Source organism: Tamandua tetradactyla, chromosome 11 (genome assembly GCF_023851605.1).
Source record: "Tamandua tetradactyla isolate mTamTet1 chromosome 11, mTamTet1.pri, whole genome shotgun sequence".
NCBI lineage: Eukaryota > Metazoa > Chordata > Mammalia > Pilosa > Myrmecophagidae > Tamandua > Tamandua tetradactyla.
In genome coordinates this window covers 58,947,521-58,964,636 of record NC_135337.1, presented here as the reverse complement: position 1 = coordinate 58,964,636, position 17,116 = coordinate 58,947,521, and the positions used below count along the sequence as shown (strand labels likewise).

General features: G+C 33.3%; 1 protein-coding gene across 14 annotated transcripts in view; it reads left to right on the top strand.

The window, feature by feature from the left end:
* MIER1 (MIER1 transcriptional regulator) overlaps positions 1-17,116 on the top strand; it is a 53,201-nt gene that overhangs the window by 9,853 nt on the left and 26,232 nt on the right. For 9 of the 14 annotated variants that reach the window (XM_077120666.1, XM_077120667.1, XM_077120673.1 and 6 more), the window contains 3 exons: positions 4,218-4,242; positions 8,726-8,871; positions 16,018-16,179. In XM_077120666.1, the coding sequence (XP_076976781.1) occupies positions 4,218-4,242; positions 8,726-8,871; positions 16,018-16,179 (333 nt within the window). Of the gene's footprint in view, positions 1-4,217; positions 4,243-4,373; positions 4,411-8,725; positions 8,872-16,017; positions 16,180-17,116 lie in introns of all 14 variants that reach the window. The other 5 variants (XM_077120664.1, XM_077120665.1, XM_077120668.1 and 2 more) reach the window with 1 other exon arrangement.

Here is a 17,116-nt window from a genome sequence, read left to right as displayed (position 1 = left end):
TCAGCATTCCTGGGTGTAATAGCAAAGTTTGAATGGCGGGAGAAGGATGATGTGCCCTTGACCCACACCGTTGTGCCTCCTCTACTTGGAATAGGGCCTCTAACTCAGTTTATATCTATTTGTATGAGTGTCTCTAAGTTAGAGTTAGTTACTAATTAAGTGATTGTAACATTTAAAGAAATGATGGTGGAATTGGTTTGAGGGGGAAAATTAGTTCAGACAGTTGTACTTGTTAAAAATGTTTTTGATTACCTGGAATAAAAGTATCTAATGATTAATTAGTATTTTTACTACTTTTTTCTAATTTTAGTAAAAATAATGGTGATCTAGTTAACCTTCTACTCTCATTTTCAGCTGTTTCCTAATTTATAGCTTTCAGTTATGGCACATTTCCAAGCATATTCTGGAAAACTACTAAAAAAAAAACCTTTGAACAAATTTGAGCCTCTGAGTATTTTTTGCAACTGTTAGCAATGTTATCAACTAAATCATAAATATATGGGTATGAGTGACTTGCTATAAAAGTTAATGCATTGAGGGGTACGTGGGTGGGGTTCAGTGGTAGAATGGTTGTCTTCCATGTGGGAAACCCAGGTTCGATTCCCAGACCATGCACCCAGACATAAAAAGTTAATGCATTGAGTTTGTTTTTGTATTTGTTTTTTTGATTTAGTATAATCATACTCTGTGTATAATGTTTTCCATCTGAGATAAAACAATGTGTTTTTTTAAACTATTGATTTTTAAAAATAAAATTTTCTATTACTCAATTTTCTAAAAAAAAAATAAAGGAAGAAACTGAAAATGGCTCATAAATCCCCAGGATAACCCCTCCTCTCTTTTTTAAAAAGAAAGAATAATGCATACAAGTGGTTAAGAAAATTCCAATAGTATAGAAAGATATAAAATAAAAAGAAGCCTTCTTTCTCTGGCCCTTTCCCTAGAGGTAGCTGTCATTAACATATTCTTATATATCCTTTTGGGAAAATTTCTTTTTCTGTATTTATCAGTCCAGTTTACTTCCTGTTCTACAATTACATTTTTACTCATAATGTTTTTTAGAGTTTCTTCTCTAACAATACAGGTAAATTTTATACTTCTTAATGGGTTCGTAGTGTTCCAATGTTTGTAATAACTATTTCATTTTTAAATAATTAAATAATGGCTTTTAAAATTTTTTCAAACTTTTTACTATGATCAATATTGTGATAATAAATGTTTTACCTCTTGCTGTACTTTTTCAGGTGGATCGGTGGGGCATTTCTTGTTGCCAAAATTATCTCCAGAATAGTTTATCTCAGATTATGTCAGAGTGCATTTTAAATACCGTTTAATCTCCAATTTAAAGTCTTCCTTACTGTTTACATTTTACTTTGAGCTTTTTCTAAAAATATGTGTTGTTATAAATGAGCAATAGTTTAACTTTAGTTCTGTTTTTCCTTCCCCCTTTCCAGTTTACTGTAGTAATTAGGGGCAGTGGTTACAGGTTTTCCTGGAAGTGTTATTTGAGATACCAGTTCCTAAAGAGACTTAGATAACAGTTTGGCCTGACAGTTAACAACTTGGAGTCACATTTTAAACATGCTTTGAACAGACACCAAAGAGTAAGGTTGCAAATTTCAGTTCTGCCTCATCACTTAGTATGGAATCTTGATCAAATCACTTTTATCTCCCTGGGTTTGCTAATTTGTAAAAGGAGGCGGGTGGGGCAGATTTTGTTGCCAGATTTATAGTTAACGATCAAATATTCTCACACATTTGTAAATGTGTAGCCCTGTAACCAGCTGGTGCTTCTCTGTCATACCTAAATAAACAATGCCTTGATGTACTGAAATTCCTATATTATGATACTGAACTCAAATTTATCTTGAAAGATAATCTTTTTGTTTATTGGCTGGGCAAAGTATTATTTACAATATGAACTATTTTCAAATGGTAGTTTTCTAGAACCTCATCTTTGATTTGATAAGACACATTTAACTTTCAAGAAACTGAACCCCACACCCCCACCCCAGGGCCTAATACAATGTAGTTATATTTTGAACCTCAAATACTGAAATGTGTTTATCAGGCAAACCATCACTACTTCCTCTCTCCCTATACCACTCTACATATATCATTAGTCAGATCACAGTCCTTGAGACTTACTATTGTGTCTGACATAATATGATCATTAATGTTATCTTTGAACATTGTTTTCATGTAAATTGTATTTATAAATATTATCAATCCTCTAGACATTTGTCATTTTAATGAATGTTTTTTTCAGAACTTTAAGGTGGTGACTATTTACCAATAAAAGAATAAAAATATTTATTGGCATTATTAGTGCTATTTGGAGCCATTTGCATATTAGGCACCGATTCTAAGCACAATTCAAAATCTTTATTATTGCCGGTATCTAACATCAGTGACGATATACCTTTTATTTTGGAGTAGAGTAACTTATTTTTAATTAGAAAGCCTTTTCCTATAAGACTTGTTAAATGGAATAATTATTACAGTATTCAAAAGCAAATAAATGCTCAAATAGCCATTTTCTTCAGGCCCTAATTTGTAAGATATTTGTTTTTGCCATGCAAACATGTTTTAAAAGGTTACTCAAAAGGAAAAACCATTGTAAGACTGCTCTGTGGATCTGAACCTAGGACCAGGTGAAGATGGTCATTAACATTGCTGTAGTGTTGCACAGAGATTGTACTTACATCTGGGAATTAAAGTATAGCTACATGAAGCACACATGGATTCATATTTTAAAATACCTGTTTGCAATGTAATATTTCTTGTGGTGGTTAAATCCACTTTGAGCTAGAAACATGTAGCTCTGCCCGAAAGATATTAAGCAAACTAGACCTCCTTTTTATGGATACATAACTCTCCATGTCACCCTACTTTGTAACTTTCCGTTAGAAGAACCAAACCAAAGTGTAGCACTGTGTTTTGAAAGTAACTTTTAAATAATGATAGTGGTATAACATTGGAAATAAATAATCCTGGATACTGTCAGTCTTCTGTAGGCCATTGTCTTCTAAACAAAGAAAAAAATAGGACCCTTGGAAAAGATACCTCTGAAGAATCTTAACTTCAGTTGCCTTATGGAATCTTGAATAGCGTACTTAATGAACAGCATGATATAGACAGTTTTCTAAATGGAGTTTTAATACCTTAGAACAATTTGTCTTAGATGCCTAGCTTTTTAAAAACTGTTCTTCTCCATTTCTATTTTTGTTTTCGTCGACTTTCTGCTCCATTAATTAGCAGAAAGAAGGAAAATACTAGTAATATCCCTCTTTGCTAGTGCTTCTGGCTTTCCATCATCTCTCTCATAGCCATGTATTAGATTGCTCTGATGGCCTAGGTAGTTTTACTTAAAAAGCTCGTGTCATTTGAAGCATCTTTTGAGGTTTTATTGTGTTTGTCTTGTAAGACTTTGTAGATGACTTGTTTATAATTGTAAATTAACGGAATTTAGATAAAATACAAATTGTAAAGTGATAGTGACATTACTAAAACAAATTGTGACCAGTTTTGTCTTTTAATTATCCAGATGTTTGTGGTTATTTTTATGAAGGGTAGAGTAGTACATATGAAGGAATATTACAATTGGAAATCTGTATGATCTTCCATCAGCTAACTTCTCTAGACTTTAACTTAAAAGGGTTGCTAATTCATTGATAACTTAAAAGTAAGTGTGTTGTTTATTAATAAAGTTAACTTCATGTCCTGTTTGAAACAAAAGTAACGTTTTAATTTTTCCCTCTGCTTCTTACAACATAAATTTTATTTACGATATCTTAAATTTGTTTCCTTCTACCTTCTTACACATATTTTAAGCCAGAAACTAGCTGGATTGCAAACGTTGTGCATTGGTTTCCCCATATTGATAGAAGAATGTATTTCAGAAAATCCAAAGATCTAAAAATCATACCTTTTAAATCACATATTTTATGAAACCCATGTTTGCCTTTAAAGTCTGAATCAATTCCATATCATCGTCTTTGTTTCTAGGTTTAGGAGTGTTTTGAATTTTTCTCTGATTAAATATAATGTCAGGAAAACGATTATATGAGAAGTTTTAGTATGTCTTAGACAATTCAGATATTTAAAAAACATCATTGCTTTTGGCGTCATATTTGCCAGTGAATGATTCCTGTAATTATTTGTAAAGATTTACTTTTCAAAAATGCTAATTTTCCCTCTTTTCTCCCCTGCCTCAGCCATCTCTTGAATCTTCAAGTCCAGGTAAGTATTTTTTATAATTTTTGTAATCTCTGTGTGACTAACATTTGTCCTAGTTGCATAAAGGATATAGAGGAGTTAGACTATCATCTGACTTGCTTTCTTCTGAATGCTTCTTTTCTCTGGGGAAAAAGAAATGGATGAAATGTATGACTGCCCGTGAAAGGACAGGTGAGGCTGCTGTTTGTTAGTTCATCCTCATAACTATCTGGGGGGGTTTTCTGTTTTTTTTTTTTTTTTTTTTTTTTTTTTTTGCTAACTCACCACATATATTTCTTAGTGTTTTTAAGTTACTTGGCTTTGAATATATATGGGAGTGTATTTTTTAAAAGAGGCATTAATTGACTTAAAATACTGTGTAGGAAATTGAGGAAAAAACATTCTTCTGTGTTTAGTGAGGAAGGGAAAAATAGCAAAAGATTCAACAAACAGGTTATTTTTGGATTTGAATAGGATCAAGCTCTTACTAGGATTTTTGTATTCTCCCCCAAATGTAGTACAGATTCATTTTTTCCTAATTTAGAGGCTAAAAGTTTCCGATCTTTAGACCAAATTTGGGCCACAAATATTTTTGTGTGGTCAGTGCAGTGATCTTAAGAAATTAGAATACCCTATAAAATCTGGATTTAGGTTTCTCATGATGATGAGTGGAGGATCTGGCAGCACTGTATAGCATCCCTATGTGACAACAGTTGGAGCTAAATAGCAATGATGAAGAGTGAGAAAGGGAGCCCTCTGAGCCATGATAGTGTTTTATATGAAAACATCTCACATATATTGAATATTTAAGTATGACATATTTCACATTATTTAGTTTTCCAGATTACTGAAGCAGTTACCTTTTTTGATGTTTTTAACTTTAGATACAAAGCTTTTTAAAACACTTAATATAATATAAAACTTTTTTATATTGGTTCAGGATCCTTTCCATGAACACAACTTATTGTACTCTGTAATATCAGTGATTCAAATAAGGGATTGGAATAGATTTCCCTCAGATTCCTTTTAAATGGCTAGTGTGCTCAAATCAACTGGGTGTGACAGTTGATTTGTCTTTATTTCAGCTGAAAATGCTTTATTTTTTCTAATGTGCTTATGAATAAAGTACATTAAACTTCTGCAACTGTGGGATATTTTTGCTTTATGGTTTTATAACTGTGCTGGATGGTTGAGATTGGGAATAATCTGAACTCACTTAAAGGTTAGATAACCATATCCTTTTCAGGACATGGAATTGTTTTTTTTTTTTTAATCTTTTTTTCAAAAACAAGCATTTTCATGAAAAACAGGCCTACCTATTATTGATATTGTGATCTTACAAGTAAACTAGTAGATCTTTTTGTATGCATTCATCAGGTAATACATTGATACATTAAAAATAGTTACTCCAAAAGTGATTTAGTGACTTCTCAGCTTCCATCCTGTTTGAATCAGTTTAGACAGAACTGGAACAATAGTGAATCTTGAAGAGTACAAATGTCTTTGGCTTTTGCTACTTGCTGAATGCTTATGCAAAAAAGTGAGTGTTTAGTTTTTCAGATTGTTTTCTGGCTGAGGGAGATCTCTTGAGTTAAGGTGTTTATAACATTAGGCTTCTGCCCAAGGGAATGTTTATTGTTCTTAAAAGTAATGCAAGTTGTAGGCAATTATAAAAATTAGTGAAGGAAATTAGGAGTAGAGATTTCATGTAAAAAAAAAAAAAAAAAATTTGGTCCCCTGGTGAAATGCTGTATCCTCTGTAGCAGCTGCACTTTGGAATTGATGCTAGTAGTAATAGTCACATGACCCAGTGTTCCTGACTACCTAAGTCATTTGTCTTCAGATTTCACTGGGTAAGACAAGGTGTAGGCACAAAATAAGGCTTTATATGTGAGATTAGTAGTGATTAGGAGTGGGAACTTAAGGAAGGAGAGATAATCAAAAAATGATTAAATGATTTTATATATTTTGTAAACTAAATAGATCCTTTGAGTCTTAGAAAAGATGTAAGATACCTTTCAGTGATTTTGCAGTAGAAGGAAGTTATATGACAAAGCAGTAATACTTGCCTTAACTCTGAAGCAAAATAACATATTTACATAAAACACCATATTCTGTATCCCTAATAATTTATTACTGGGATTTTTTTTGTAAGAGACAGCCTAAGAGGATGGGCCTAGCAGTTGATAGAAAATAATAGGATGGTTAGCTGGTCCCAAAGGACAAGGTAAAAAGAGGTCAGACAAAACAGAGTTCAGATTAAGGCAGGGCAAAATTGAAGTTCAAAGTTCATAGAAAACAATGCAGTTATAACTGTGGAGAAAGGAATTGGAGTGAGGAGCAAGGAAGAAGTTCACTCATACTTTGTTATTTAATATAGTAGGAGGTGAAGTGGTGAGGCTTCAAATACGATTGACTTTGCAAATAATGCCAAAAAATGGTGACTTCAGGTGAGTCATTTAACACTCATACTTTGCAGTGTAATCCTGTGAACTTATAAGCAGTGACTAGTTAGAATTAAAGGATAATTTTGGGAGCAATACTTGCAGCCAATAAGACTATATTATGATTAGGATAAATAGCATTTCACAAAGTGGTGGTGTAAGTTTTTTTTTAAGGTTCTTTCTGCCTACATAGGAGAAGAAAAGTGTAACATCAAATACATAATTATTGACTACTCAGTGTTCTGAAAGATAACTGAGTGAACTGAAAAGTTTGGGAAAAGATTGTTTCCCATTGAAAACTCAGAAGGAATTTTAGGGCAAAAAAAATACAACTAGCCTGGTGGTTCTCAAATAGTGCTCCTAAGGAACATTTGCGTTCAATTCATCAACCGATATTGAGATGTCCTACTAAAGTTAGGCTGAGTTTTTCTTAGTTTCCAGAAGAAATTACGCTAATAAATATATTTTTCTTAATGTTTTTCTTTCACAAATCCAATTGTTAATAACTCATTTGTATTCCAGTCTAGTTAAAGATGATACCTAATTTGGCAGAAAATTATATAATTATTTTATATTTAATATCAGTGTTTTTATTTTGCTTCTCAAATTGTACAATTACTTCGAAGTGCTTACCACCTGACTTGGCTTTCAATTCACTCATCTTAGTAGATACAGGTTCTCCTTAAGAATTCTTGAGACAGGATACCTTTTTCTGAAGTTCTTACTTACAAGGAGTATAGTAAAAGCACAGGCTTTATAAATAACACGCTTGGGATTCAGATTTCATCTTTACTATGTACTGTTGTATAAATTTAGATGTGCTTCTTAAACTCTCCAAGCCTCAGTTTTTTCTTTCTTAAATGGGGTAATAATACCTACTTCATAAGAGTGTTTGAAAGTCAGATGAATATGTGAAGTACTTTGGCTCAGAAAATGAACTCAAAAAATGGTTCTTACCCTGAAAATTATGGACGGTAACTAAAGAACCCCATGCCCTGCGTCTCCCTTATCCCTAATAATCTGGTTTCCAAGAATGTGTCCTGTCTTTGTTTTACTTATTGGTTCTGTGACTGGAGTGAAATGGAAGGGTAGGTACATCTATTAACATAACGTTCAGCAGCTTAAACTAATAAAGAATTGCTATTTGTGGTTTTTTTTTAAATTTTTTGTTAATATTAAGTAACCCATCCATTTATTGTAAATAATAGTATTTTAAATTTTAAGTCCAGGTTTAGTAGTAACCAAATGTGGACATGTTTTACAGAATATGTATGACCAGCATTTGTATTCTACTACTACAAGTCTTCATTCTGGAGTACAGCATTATTTCCCCGCCATCAGATTCAAAATAGTTTAGTTTACATTTCAGCTACCTACTGGATTATTTTTAATTCTTTTAATAAGTGTTCTGAATACAATCTTAATACATTCTGTCTGCTTTTACACTCTATAAGTTATTTTACATTTAAGTCAAGTTAAGGATAGCTACCCAAATATTAGACTATTTTAATGGCAGTACTGATAGAAAAATAATCTTCTAGTACAGCTGTATTTTTACTTGATCATATATTCAGATGAGTGTATGTTTCTCATGACTGTATTCTTCTCAGGAGCCAGAGGGTTTCATACTCATCAGGTCTTAATATTCTGATTCTTCCCCCACCAAAAAAGATCATTCTTATTTGATATGACCATTTATTGTTTGCAACTTATTTTATTTTTAGAAAATTAATAACTTTTTTATAGCGACAAGCCCCCCCCTCCACACTCATACATCACACACATACACACACACTTCCCCAACCCCACTTATCTACCAGTATTGTCACTGTAACTAAATATGTAGGGGTGGGTCAGGGCAGAAAAAATCCTTAGAGTTTTGTGTTTTTGTGGTTTTTTTTTTTTTTGAATGATGAAGGTAAGAATTTTTTAGTAATACTTGCTTTGTATAGCTTTTTCTCCACACTTTGATTTGACATGTTTAGCTTCACGCATAGTATATACATAATATTAGTAAGTAAGTTTAATTTGGTTTACCAGACTTTTAAAAATATTCTTTACAGGAGGTTCAGCAACATCAGATGACCATGAATTTGATCCATCAGCTGATATGCTGGTTCATGATTTTGATGATGAACGGACATTAGAAGAGGAAGAAATGATGGAAGGAGAAACAAACTTCAGTTCTGAAATAGAGGATCTTGCAAGGGTAAATAACATTAAGAGCTAGAAGATAAAGAGATTTTAACTTGTGGAGAGAGGAAAAAGTTGACATTTTGGTTCTCTACCTGTTTTTTTTGGAAGTTATTGGTATATATAGACAGTACTAAAATTCTATGTGGTAATTTGTGGGATATTTAAAGTTGAAATGGAAGGTATTACTTTAAAAAGAGAATAACTTTATGTGAAATAATGAAATTCAGATGTTTAGTTTTATCACAGCTGTGTGTAAAAAGTAGACTCAGAGCATCCTAAATGTCCTCTCATACACCTATGTCCTCCGCTAATCACTGCACCTTTTGTTTACACCTCTTCACAGCCAAAATTTCTGAAGAGTTGTCTTCTTCCTCACTTCTCATACACTTTATTATTCTGCATTGTCTCCTACCAGTGTGACCTATCAGAATGACCAGTGACTTCCATTGTCATATCCATTGGCCACTTTCTTCTCTTTACTTTTTTATTCTCAGTAGTATTCAACACAATTACCATTCCCTTCTTTTTCTTAACCTCTGAAGTTTTTCCTCTTTTTTGGCTATTGCTATTCAGTAACATTTCCAGACTTTTTATCCATTGTCTAAATGTTGGCATTTCCCAGTCCCCCATTCTAGACCTCCTTTTCTTTTTGTCTCTTGCTCTGTCATTGCTCCTCAAAATGTATCAGAATCGTCCATGGAATTTATTAAGAAATGTGGTTTCCTGTGTCTCTTTCCAGATACAATAAGTCAGTATCTGAGTAGGGCTCAAATGTAAACCTTCATTAGGCAGGTTTGAACAATATATACACCAGATTTGAATATTACTAAATTAGGTGATCTAATCTGTTTCCACAGTGTCCATATGCTCAGTATGGTTTAATTAAATTTCTAGCATTAACCTATTTCCTGTCTCAGGTTTTGTTTATCCTGTCACCTGCTTGACATCTAGCTTGGGTATCTTAACAGATACCTCTAATTTCAAATGTCCCAAGCAGAGCTTTTGATTGTTGTTCTCCCTCTCCCTGTTACTGTCCCATTTCTAAAAAATGGTACAACCATCCATTCTGTTGCTAAGTCAGAAACCAGACATCTTCCTTTGTTCCCAATATCCAGTTCCTAAATTAGGCCTATCATTTCTACCAACTAAAGATCTTTTTTTTCATATTTGTTCCATCTCTGCTGCCACTCCTCTAACCTCAGTTACCATTGATTCTAAACTGTTACAGTAGCTTTGTGACTGGTTTCCCAATTTCTTCCTTCCCTCTAATATTTTTTTTTCCACACAACAGCTGTGGTGATCTTTTCAAAATGTAAATCATTTTATGTGAACCTTCTAGTCATAACTCATCAGTGGCTTTCCATTATGCCAGAAGAAAATCCAGAATCCTTAATTTGGCCAGCAGGGCCACCTGCATGATAATGGCCCCTCATCTATGTACTACACTGTCTCTGGCATGCTATACCCATACTAGCTTCTTTTACTTTGTAGGTAAGCCAATTTCTTCCTGTTGCATGGCTTTTCATCTCATTCTCACTCTCTGGTATGTTATTCTCAAGGTTGACTTCTTATCTTTTTTTTTTAATTTTTAATTTTTTTTTAAATACCAAAATACACCAAATGGAAACATACGTTACTTTTGATCATTCCGTTCTACATATATAATCAGTAATTCACAATATCATCATATAGTTGCATATTCATCATCATGATAATTTCTTAGAACATTCACATCAATTCAGAAAAAGAAAGAAAAAGACAACAGAAAATAATTCATATATATCTTACCCCCCACCCCTCCCCCTCACCGATCACCAGCATTTCACTCTAAATTTATTTTAACATTTGTTCCCCCTATTATTCATCTTTATTCCATATGTTTTACTCATCTGTTGATAAGGTAGATAAAAGGAGCATCAGACACAAGGTTTTCATAATCACACAGTCACATTGTGAAAGCTATATCATTATATAATCATCTTCAAGAAACATGGCTACTGGAACACAGCTCCACATTTTCAGGCAATTCCCTCCAACCTCTCCACTACATCTTGACTAACAAGGTGATATCTATTTAATGCGGAAGAATAACCTCCAGGATAACCTCTCTACTCTGTTTGGAATTTTTCAGCCATTGACACTTTATTTTGTCTCATTTCACTCTTTCCCCTTTTGGTCAAGGTTTTCTCAGTCCCCTGATGCTGAGTCTCAGCTCATTCCAGGATTCTATCCCATGTTGCCAGGAAGGTCCACACCCCTGGGAGTCATTTCCCACGTAGACAGGGGGAGGGTGGTCAGTTTGCTCGTTGTGTTGGCTGGAGAGAGCAGCCACATCCGAGCAACAAAAGAGGTTCTCTTGGGGGTGACACTTAGGCCTAATTTTAAGTAGGCTTGACCTATCCTTTATGGGGTTAAGTTTCATATGAACAAACCCCAAGATTGGGGGCTCAGCCTATAGCTTTGATTGTCTGCACTGCTTGTGAGAATATCAAGAATTCAACTTGGGGAAGTTGAATTTTCCCCCTTTCTCACCATTCCCCGAAGGGGACTTTGCAAATACTTTTTTATTCACTGTTCAAATCGCTCTGGAATTTATCAGTGCATCACTATGGACAAACCAACAAAATCTCATGTTCTATTCAAGGTTCCATGTACTTATGGTGTTCAATTAAGCTGTCTATATAAGTTGTATTAGGAAATGCACTAGTCAAAATATAAATTTTGTACCAAATAAACATTTTTTGCTTTAGTCTCCCACATAAGGTAAAATTTTAAAATATTAATTACCATCTATTTTCAGCACCCTGCAGTAATGACATTCCTTTGTTCTTCCTCATGCAAAAATGTTTTTTAAATTTGTACATTTATTGACTTCTTAAGTCTGTACTTAGTGTAGCCTCTTCAGAATATCTTTCCTGTCCAAGTGGCTTTTCTTTTTTATCACCAAGTCCAGTATATTCAATGCTTTCTTTATAACATACATATTTTATAATTGTATGTTTAATTTATTGTCTGTATCCTTCATTAGACTGTAAGTTTCATGGGGAGATAACATGTCTCTTATTCACCAGTTATTTCATAATGCCTTACAATAGTGATCACTCAAAAAAAGTATTAAATAAGTGAATGGATAAAGGGTAGATGAATCTGGTGTGCTCTAATAACACTATCATGCATGTGCTATGCAGTATTCTGTAATAAAAAGAATATAAGAAATAAATAGGACATAGTACTAGTCTTTAAGGATTTGGAATATATAATATTGAAAAATGAATGCTTATACTTTTTTAGTAATAGAAGATTATTTTGTTTCAGAACTTAAATCCAGAACATTTAAAGAACTTAAAAAGGAGTCTTGTTAATATGTGGTCCAATCTTGTGTTGATCCCATTTTTGCTTAGGCATTGTGGAATAAGTCAGTGACTAAAGCTGACTTAACCAGCAGTGCTTAAGCAATTCAGTATTTATTTTGAGCCAGAGAACAGAATTGATCTTAGTGGTAAGGATGCATAGTTGGTTATCACAAAAGCCTCTCAAGAAGGTATTAAAAAAGCACATAAAGAACATGGAATCAGAACTATTTTTTAAAAGTAAGGGACTGGAAAACTATTTAAAAGACAGGGATAACTTGCTTGAATGATTCAGAACTTAGATGAACATCAAGGGAAACAATTGATTTAGCAGTTATAGTCACTTCATATATTCCTGAAGTGGAAAGGTAGTTATTTTCAATTATCTGCCAATATTCACAGTAACATACTACTTCAGGCATACTTACCTGCTTTTTAATAACCCATCCATGGGATAAAAGGTGAAGGAGGATAATCTAATCATTTTACCGTATTCTACATTAATGGGACTAATTAGCAAGAGGAGATGATGAAATGTAATTTAATTGGTTATGAGATAGAATGGTTACTGTTTTCTTCTGTTTCACAATATGGGCTCTAATACATTTAATTGGTACAAAATTACTAATGGGCTTTACTAAAATTTTGGACACATCATTGTCTTTTCCTATTTTCCCTTTCTTTCTCCTGTGTCCTTCTGCAGCCCCTCAAATTTATTTTCGATCAACTCTTTAGGAAAAAGTAATTAAAGCAGTTATATAGAGAGGATAAAGAAAGGAGAAAGACAGTGGAACCCACCCTTTATCATAATTTTTAACCAGGCAGTTTCGTACCTTCTCAGATAAGATACTTTTTAACTTCTCCCAGAAACAATTAAGCCTTATGTGTAAGGAGCATATAATCACCAGTGTTTTCATCTGAAACCTAAAACCAAACTAATTCAGGGCCAATATGTTGAATTTCCTGTAATTATAAACTCTTTAAGTATAAACCAAATCATAGTTTTGGTTTTAATTAAAGTATAAACAACATTTTATCAAGTTGATTACTGTATAGCTTTTCTGTGACTAAATATTAATTATTGTAGTAATTGTTAAGGTATTTTCACCTGGCACTCTGGTTGTATGAAAAGGGCTTTTGATGTAATTGTGGCATAACTCTTGACAGTTGATTCCTTCAGAGTTCTCAATAACTGCATAACCTGTGGTTTTAAGTTCATTAAATTTGAGTTCTAAAATTATTTCAGTGAATACTGTAGCTTTTTTTTTATTATTAATTAAAAAAAATTAACTAACACAACATTTAGAAATCATTCCATTCTACATATGCAATCAGTAATTCTTAATATCATCACATAGGTATATGGTCATCATTTCTTAGTACATATGCATCGATTTAGAGAAAGAAATAGCAAGACAACAGAAAAAGAAATAAAATGATAATATAGAGAGAAAATAAAAATAAAAAGTACAAAAATATATAAGAAAAAAAACCAAAAAACTATAGCTCAGATGCAGCTTCATTCAGTATTTTAACATAATTACATTACAATTAGGTAATACTGTAGCTTTTGAAAGAAGCTTCTATGTTGCTTCATTTGCATCCATGTACTTTTATCAGTATAAGAGATACTTTAAGTGTTTTAATGGGATTAAAATATACAGATTAAATTTTATTATGACAGAAGGGATATCATAATCATTCTTATAGTAAAAAGGCTTTTGTTGGTTATAAATAGCAATACTCACATTTAGCTGTGATTTTCAAATGTACTCTTAAAACTTAGAGACTGTGGGGTGCATGGGTTGTTCAGTGGTTAGAATGCCCACCTTCCCTGCAGAAGACCCAGGTTTGATTCCCGGACCATGCACGAAAAAAAAAGAGAAAAAGACTAAAAAAAAACAAAGGCTGTGAATGTGCACAATTGTAGCAGTCCATTTGGGAGAAGAGGAGTTATAAATAAGCTGTATCTTTGTATTTAAGGTGCTAGATACATTCTACCCAGTGAATTTCCAGAGTTTAAAGAATAAAGATTAAATTGTGAGAGATTGAGTATTTTCTGAGGGATACCACAACATGAATTATATAGACACAAAAGAAATTCCAGTGTGGAGATTGTAAAGAAGAGTTTACTGCCTCAGTACCTCCATAGTTTTGTCATCTAGTTAATCCCTTATCCCAAGAGGTTGGTTACCTAGGAACAGTCTCTCCACTCCAATCTGGATATGATCCCTTAGGCCTTCCTGGCCGGAAATCAACCTCTTTTTCTACTTTGTCCCTTTCATAAGTGTGTTGGTACAGCAGGTATAAGAATACTATGTCCATTCACCCAGTGGCCCCATCTTGAATGATCAGTCACTTGTAAATGACTAACCCTGTGATATGAGGTAGAGGGAACCACCTCCTCGGTAGCCAGGAAATGAGCATCAGTCCAATCTTAGTAATATTAATGCTTGGTAGCTTTCCCTGTTGACTTGATTTAATTTAAGATATTATTAGTCTTCTGAAAAGCCCATTCTTTCCACCTATAGCCAGCTTCCCTTTCATTTATGCAGGCAGGGTCACCCCTCTTTTTTGCTATAGCACTTGGACAATTTATTTCTTAAAGTATGATATACAAGTAGTTCATATTCCTGTATTTTTATTCATATCATACTATGTCCATTTTACTTATTCCTCATAACCGAGCAACCTAGCACTTCTTACTTTACATTAGGACGTTTTACAGTTAAGCCTAAGGTTAAAATTTTGAGGAAGGCACTATACATGCATACGTATGTATGGCCAATATAAAGTGGTGAGTCAGACTGTATAAGCTCAGAACTTAACTGTACTACTTACTCAGTACGTGACTTTGAACTACTTAACATAAGTAAGCTTCAGTTATTATACAGATAAAGCACTTAGCACTGTGTCTGGCACATGATAAGCACTCAGTAAATCTCATTGATATATCATTCATAAGATTCTCAAAAGAGGTCTGTGACCCCAAACTGAAGATTCACAGTGCCTCACCAACAATTTTCTTTCTTTGCTTACCCATTTCCATACTTTTAACACATATTTTAATAGGATTAAACACTGCCACTTTATTGTGATGTTTCAGTATAAGTTGAGGGAGTCCCCTTCATACCTGGTATAATGTAGACTTGGTGTAATATAAGTTAGTGTGAAATTCTCTGAAGCAGGTGACTGACAGTGGCCCTTATATAATGTATATCAGCCAAGTTTTATTTAATCTTTAGTCTTTATTCAGAGAGAAATTATAAAGGACATTTGTTTTACAGGATATCATTACTGTTTATATCAATTGGGATTTAGGGTATACAGTACAGAAAATCTTGTCTTGAACTAATTTATGTAAAATCAGTTTAGTCTAAGCCTTATACGATTTTATCCAAGGCAGGGATATATCTAGGCCTTAAGGATTGTTTATTGTGTCCTGCATCCCTTGCCCACCCCAAAAGTATGGTACTCTTCAGTAGGGGCATGCACACATAGTTGACTGCCAGTATCCATAAACTGAATTTACTGCACAAAAGAATTATCCATTGTGAATCACTGTCACTTTTTATGCTTAATGATTTTGTTTGCAGTTAGAATTGGTCAGCCTCATAATAGAAATATTTAAAGGACTGGAATTGTCCTAGGTTTCAGAATATTTTCAATTTTGCTTTTTATGATTTGAGAATTTTGATAGCAGTTCTAGGCATGTTCATATGTATAGAATGAATACTGTATAGACTTTTGAATTATAACCTAGGAATTTTACTAATTCAGAAATTAACTTTTTGTTTTGGTTTATTTAGGAAGGTGACATGCCAATTCATGAACTTCTCAGCCTTTATGGTTATGATAGTACTGTTCGACTACCTGAAGAAGATGAAGAGGAAGAAGAAGAGGAGGAAGAAGGTGAAGATGATGAAGATGTCGATAATGATGACAACAGTGGCTGTAGTGGGGAAAATAAAGTAAGATTTATATATATATATTTTTTAAGATTGTAGTCTTTATTCTTGTTGAAGCTATAAGTTATTAATATATTTATTTACACTGTTTAAAATCTAACTTTTTCTCATTTTAAAATTTGTATATAGAATTATATAATATAAATATTGGAAGTCCCCTGTAATCTATTACTGAAAGGTAACAGTTTGGTCTGTATCGTTCCAGATTTCTTTTCACTGCTTATTCTTTTTTGTTTGTTTGTTTGAATATGCACTGCTTTTGTAAATAAGGCGAAAAGCCACTAATTTAATCTTGAAAAATCACATCAGAGATTTTACATGCCACCCACTGCCCTGCTGGGCAAGAGCAGCAGAATGGACAAGGGATGACACTTGCCATGCAGATCACCTGGGTGACTGAGCTGTCCCGTTTGAGCCTGATGCCCTGCTCTGTAAAATGAGGGATTGAGCATTTATATTCTGTTACTTGTTAGTTCCATCTGCCACTGGTGGGATTACCGGAAATCCTTGGGGGCTGTGGGACCTGGGTCAGGCTCAGGTACCAGTGTCTTAGGAAACTTACCAAATCTGGCCACAATGAAAGGGTCTGATTCACTCAGTGAATGTGGCCTTTTTCCTTCTTTCTTTTTTTTTTCACATTCTTAACATAGAAGCATTCTATACATGGGGTACAATCAGTGACTCAACAATATCGCCACATAGTTGTGTATTTATCACCATGATCATTTCTTTAGAATATTTGCATCACTCCAGAAAAAAAAAATTCATACATACCATACCCTTACCCCTCCCTCTCACTGACCACTAGTATTTCCATCTATCTGATATATTTTTTTAAATTTTAACATTTGTTCCATTATTTATTCATTTAAAATTTATTTATTAATTTAAAAAAATTTAACAAATGAACTAAAACATTAACATATGTAATCAGTAATTG